The sequence below is a fragment of the Micropterus salmoides genome, unplaced genomic scaffold (assembly GCF_014851395.1).
Source record: "Micropterus salmoides isolate LMB-PRFRI ecotype aquatic unplaced genomic scaffold, ASM1485139v1 Ms_hic_scaffold_44, whole genome shotgun sequence".
In the NCBI taxonomy this organism is placed as follows: domain Eukaryota; kingdom Metazoa; phylum Chordata; class Actinopteri; order Centrarchiformes; family Centrarchidae; genus Micropterus; species Micropterus salmoides.
The window spans coordinates 1-6,374 of NW_024043817.1; the positions used below are offsets into that span (position 1 = coordinate 1).

At 49.5% G+C, this 6,374-nt stretch overlaps 1 protein-coding gene across 1 annotated transcript; it reads right to left on the bottom strand.

Moving 5' to 3' along the window:
* Positions 1–4,138: 4,138 nt before the first annotated feature.
* LOC119887855 (collagen alpha-2(IX) chain-like) lies at positions 4,139–6,018 on the bottom strand. The gene is made up of 3 exons (XM_038698431.1): positions 5,842–6,018; positions 5,394–5,463; positions 4,139–4,871 (listed from the first exon to the last, which is right to left on the bottom strand). Exons 1-3 carry the CDS (start codon positions 6,016–6,018, stop codon positions 4,198–4,200), a joined length of 921 nt encoding a protein of 306 aa, XP_038554359.1. The 3' UTR covers positions 4,139–4,197.
* Positions 6,019–6,374: the final 356 nt, after the last annotated feature.

Consider the following 6,374-nt stretch of genomic DNA (forward strand, 5'->3'; position numbering starts at 1 on the left):
ACTTGTAAGTCTGTAATGACTTGTGTGGGGTGAAACGGTGACACTGTTCTTACAAGGATACTGTTGGTAGTGATCTTCAGCCTTTTGAGCAGAGGAATCTATCCACTGATATTGTAGATAAAGAGGGAAAATGAGAATGCAAATATCCCTAGAGGATCAACGGAAACACCTCAGATAATGCAGTACTTCAACACCAAAACTACATCCTCCCCAGTTGAAAAGTACTTGGATGATATATTGGGTTGTGAATGGTGTGCTATATAAAGGTAACATGACAAGGGAAATACGAGTACTGATCAAGTTTTATTAGTGGTTGGACTTTGTTGAAGAGACTGCACAAAATGACATTCTGAGAATTATGAAGAAACAGAGATGCAGCTTAAAAATGAGGGCAGAAAGCTGGACAAAAAACCCATTACTATGTTCATATCTAAATGTGTCTGTATTAAAACAACAAAGATGATGACATTTTAAACCGTAAGACGGCGTCTTCAGTTCTGGCATGCATTTATGACCCCTTAGTAGCTAATGGTCAATTTTTTACATAGAGCAGAAATTTACTTTTCAGCTGTATCGCTGCCTCTTGAGCTTGCAGTGTAAATGTGATTTTTAGTTTTTTAGATTGTCTGTGGTGCACAACCATCTGGTCCATCAATGACAAAAATACCACTGCTTACTTCATAAAAGCACAACTTTATTCACTGATTTTGCTGAAACTGGATCATATTTGATGGAAAATATTTCCTGGTTTCAGGCCTGGCGCCAGGATGAAGTGACTGAGGGGGCAGTTAAAAATGATGAGGGGGAAAATCTTTGTGTCAGACATGCTCACAAGTCTTTGAGCTAGAGTCCAAGGCCCAAGCCCTGAACCCTCAGACTTTACTGACGTCACTGGCTCAAAATGCTGTGAACGGGACAGCACTTTATCACGTTACCTTGACGACGCTGAAACACATTGCGCACCTTTTATGTTTTTGCCTTGTTTTTAAGTCCTGCAGGCGATTGCCCTACAGAGTGGAGGAGAGGTAGCCTAAATGTCAATATATATTTGTCAATAATCATTACACTATAGTTGGTCAAATGGCATCGTTATCATTTCCCATTCCCTTTTAAAGCCAGGTGCGCATGTACTTTGGCGCATTGCTATTATGGTGCTTTCAGACCAAAAGTGAAGCAATCGTTTGGGGCGGTGCGTTTACATACAAAGTCAAATATAAGGCCAACGCCTACAAGGGAATTTCTACTTCACTACTAAAAAAACACCCAGGTTTTTCTTTTGGCTCTAGAGAATAAGATTACAAGAAAGGACATTAATGTTTTAAATGATAAAGACTTTTGAATAGTCTGCTTATTTGACTTGTGGTGCAGTAGTAGACTATATGGGTGTTTGTGTTCTTGTACTGAAATATTGCAATAAACTCTTTTGCCACCCCCGAGAAATTTCGGTGTCTTATTTTATATTTTTCTTCTAGTTAAAGACGCTGAAAGGTGTGATTTCTGATCCATCATCATGGAAGAACTTTAAAAGATAAAAGTCCGGCAATGCTCTGTGAAATACATTTGAACATAGCCGTTTACATGAAGCTTTTCTTTTGGAGACTGAAATGAAAGCCAGCTGAGTTTAATTATTTCAGTCAGTGAAATCCATCCATCCGTCAGTGAAATGAAGCATTTAAATGTTAAGACAACCTTTAGGATAACTGTAAAGTGTAATCTATTCAACATCTTTGTGATAGAATGTATTTGTGTGATGCTTGTAAGATGGTTTTAGCTGTTGATTCTACTTTTGAGATGGAGAGATGGTTTCATATAGTATTTAATCTATTTCAATGATTTTTTTAAACAATGACATGTACACACTGTACATGAGGAAGACAATGACAATATTAGAGACACCTCCAAATGTAATGCAGCACCCAAAGGAAAACCCTGTGTTGATTAAATGTTAACAAGCAATATCCAAGGTGTTATTTAGAAAAATAAATAACTGAACATGCTTGCAGTATTCAAAATGTTTGTCTGAAAGATAAATTCCAGTTATACTTAAGAAAAGATTTCAAAAAGTATTTGCACAGACTGTGTGCCTGTAACTTGTAACATAATGTCATACATTTACATCATTAAATGTTGGTCATTGTTTGATTTTTATCTGTAACTTAAACAGAATAGGCATTTCCTTTAGTAACAGGCAGTTTTCATTCCCAAACCTGTGACTTTAGTTGAGTGCCAATCAGTAGTCACCAGGTGCACTCAATTGACTTCAAACCGCCACCCGCTCCGTTTCAAGAGGCTATATCTTTGTCTGGGTGCTCAGCAACTGCAGGAGGGCCTTCACATTGATTCATGGCTGGCGTCAGGGTAGAGCTGCTGCTGGTCCTGACTGCGACTCTGCTGGTTTCAGTAGAGGGATGGGCGCGGATCAAGAAAATTCAACGTCCCTCGCCAGGTAAACAACCACCAATGACACAGCACCGATAATAAGCGTGTGGTCACTGAAAGCAGGTTCTTGCAAATGTCGTCTTTTGCATACGTCTACAACTGGACCACTGTCATTTATGAGGGATGGTAACACGCAGACATCGCTTTGTAGCTGTCATTTACAAAGTCATGGACTTTATGATTGTAGTAGGTATGTGAACAAAATTTGCAGTGTGGTCAAATGCTAAAACAAATTGTACAGCTGGAAAGGGCTTGAAATACTTGAAAATGATAACAAGACCAGGTTTATTGCTTCAATAATTGCACAACACTGGTCATTTAAAAGCCAAAAGTAGTCCCTTACACTTGTCTTGTTTTCCCCTGAAGTTAAAGCAAAAGGTGTGACCCTACGGCATGGCTATAGCACACTCTGCTGGCTGCTTCTTATGTTCTTAGTCAATTGAAGCAGATTTTGCGGGCAATAAAACTCCCAAGGTTGTTGTTCAAATTCATTGAAATTTTGTTCACTTGTAGTTTAGCAATTAAACTAAATATCTATTACAGTTGTTTACAAATGTTTATACTTCAGCAAAAAATGAGATTATTTTGTGACTTTGGCGCACTCACAATGCCAGTATTTCAATGGGAAACGAGGAGGTATCTATTATTCTGGCGGTGTAATGAATCAGAACCTGGAAGTTCTGCAAAAAGAGTAACTTTCTCAACACCGCAAGACGCCTGAGGGAAAAACCAGAGTTAACGTCTATCGGAACAAAGATGGCAGCCGCGATAGTGGAGATTGTCGTGTACCTAGTTTTAGCCTATGTATTTCCATCATATCAAGCATGGATGACCTGAGATGTCTGTGTTTCAGTCCACTCTAGCAACTGCTTAGTCATAAAGACTGGAAGAAACCATTTGGCTGGGCTGTCTACATCGATTTGACAGGAAATGGCTGAATTCTCTTTGACTGCAATCTGTGACATTGGTAACAATTGCCCCTCTCCACTCCAGATGACCGCAGGGAGGACGACAGCGGTGAAGATGCAGTTCTTGAGGATTCATTGCTTCAAGTTGAAGGTGCCACCGCCAGTGGAAACTTCTACAATTTTGCTAACCATGGAGACCAGATTGACACAGTAGATTCTAGTCCAAGAACATGGCGCAGAGGTACTGATAGTAGTTTCCAGATGGAATTTGACAATACCCCTTCAAGGAGCCAGACCAGCGGTACCAGTCGGCGTCGGACTGGGCTAGATGTGGTTTGCAGTGACGTTGGCTTTCAAATTACTGTGCTGAAAGGTTCATTAAGTGAAGTTAAAGTTGTGGGTATGTACTTGACTTTGCTGCCTATTTAAATGTCTTTATTTTGCTGAATGCATGTTGTAAACTGACTAGGCTTTCACTTCGTTCATCAGGCTCAAAGGACCTGCTGTCTGTTATGGATGCTCCAGAGTCTTGTGGTTATGAAGTGAACCCTTTGACTAACACCTTGGCTGTACCCTTTACCGGGCCATGTGAAACGGGTAGGCTTTGTTAAATGTACTTTGAAGTAATTGTCTTGGCTCTGTAGTCTATTATATTGGTGTAGTTTTGCATGTCTTGAATTGAGTTCTTACTTCAAAAAGCTCTTTGTATTACAGAGTAACCGCTACAGCCTGCAGTTGTTGTACGTCAATGCGTTTGATCAGACACAAGTTGCTACCGCATCTTGTGAGAGAAGCCTGAAGGTTGACCCAGGCGTATTTCCTGGCTCCAGTGGCCAATCCTATCCCACATTTAAGCGCATTGAGCCAATCCGAGCGCAGCCACAACGGCCTGCATGTCCACAAAAGCCTGGCTTGCCCCTAGGGCCCGGCTTGCCGCAAGGGCCTTCATTGCCCCAAGGGCCCCAACAACCTGGGTCACCCCAAGGGCCTGGGTCGCCCCAAGAACCTTCATTGCCCCTAGGGCCTGGGTCACCTCAAGGGCCCGGATCGCCGCAAGGGCCTTCATCCCCGCAACAGCCTGGCTCGCCCCTAGGGCCCGGCTTGCCGCAAGGGCCTGGCTCGCCCCAAGAACCTTCATCCCCGCAACAGCCTGGCTCGCCCCTAGGGCCCGGCTTGCCGCAAGGGCCTTCATCCCCGCAACAGCCTGGCTCGCCCCTAGGGCCCGGCTTGCCGCAAGGGCCTGGCTCGCCCCAAGAACCTTCATCCCCGCAACAGCCTGGCTCGCCCCTAGGGCCTGGCTCGCCGCAAGGGCCTTCATCCCCGCAACAGCCTGGCTCGCCCTAGGGCCCGGCTCGTCCCAAGGACCTTCATCCCCGCAACAGCCTGGCTCGCCCCTAGGGCCCGCTCGTCCAAGGACCTTCATCCCGCAACAGCCTGGGTCGTCGCAAGGGCCTGGCTCACCGCAAGGACCTTCATCTCCGCAACAGCCTGGGTCGTCGCAAGGGCCTGGCTCACCCCAAGAACCTTCATTGCCACAACAGCCTGGCTCGCCCCTAGGGCCCGGCTCACCACAAGGGCCGTCTTCCCCGCAACAGCCTGGATTGCCCCTAGGGCCTGGGTCGTCCCAAGAACCTTCATCCCCGCAACAGCCTGGATTGCCCCTAGGGCCTGGGTCGTCCCAAGAACCTTCATCCCCCCAACAGCCTGGGTCACCGCAAGGGCCCGGGTCGTCCCAAGAACCTTCATCCCCCCAACAGCCTGGGTCACCGCAAGGGCCCAGCTCGCCGCAAGGGCCTTCATCCCCCCAACAGCCTGGCTCACCCCTAGGGCCCGGCTCACCCCAAGGGCCCCAACAGCCTGGCTGGCCCCTAGGGCCCGGCTTGCCACAAGGGCCTTCATACCCGCAACAGCCTGGCTCGCCCCAAGAACCTTCATTGCCCCTAGGGCCTGGGTCACAACAAGGGCCCCAACAGCCTGGCTCACCCCTAGGGCCCGGCTCACCACAAGGGCCTTCATCCCCGCAACAGCCTGGCTCGGCCCAAGAACCTTCATTGCCACTAGGGCCTGGGTCACCGCAAGGGCCTTCATCCCCGCAACAGCCTGGCTCGCCCCTAGGGCCTGGGTCGTCCCAAGAACCTTCATCCCCAACAGCCTGGCTCGCCCCTAGGGCCCGGCTCACCGCAAGGGCCGTCTTCCCCGCAACAGCCTGGATTGCCCCTAGGGCCTGGGTCGTCCCAAGAACCTTCATCCCCGCAACAGCCTGGATTGCCCCTAGGGCCTGGGTCGTCCCAAGAACCTTCATCCCCCCAACAGCCTGGGTCACCGCAAGGGCCCGGCTCACCACAAGGGCCTTCATCCCCCCAACAGCCTGGCTCACCCCAAGGGCCCCAACAGCCTGGCTGGCCCCTAGGGCCCGGCTTGCCACAAGGGCCTTCATACCCGCAACAGCCTGGCTCGCCCCAAGAACCTTCATTGCCCCTAGGGCCCGGCTCGCCCCAAGGGCCTTCATCCCCACAACAGCCTGGCTGGCCCCTAGGGCCTGGGTCACCGCAAGGGCCTTCATCCCCACAACAGCCTGGCTGGCCCCTAGGGCCTGGGTCACCGCAAGGGCCGTCATCCCCACAACAGCCTGGCTGGCCCCTAGGGCCTGGGTCACCGCAAGGGCCGTCATCCCCACAACAGCCTGGCTGGCCCCTAGGGCCTGGGTCGTCCCAAGGGCCTTCATCCCCAGAAGAACCTTCTTTGCCCCTAGGGCCTGGGTCCCCAAGGGCCTTCATCCCCGAACAGCCTGGCTCGCCCCTAGGGCCTGGGTCACCCAAGGGCCGTCTTCCCCGCAACAGCCTGGATTGCCCTAGGGCCTGGGTCGTCCCAAGGGCCTTCATCCCCAGAAGAACCTTCTTTGCCCCTAGGGCCTGGGTCGCCCCAAGGGCCTTCATCCCCGCAACAGCCTGGCTCGCCCCTAGGGCCTGGGTCGCCCCAAGGGCCTTCATCCCCGCAACAGCCTGGCTCGCCCCTAGGGCCTGGATC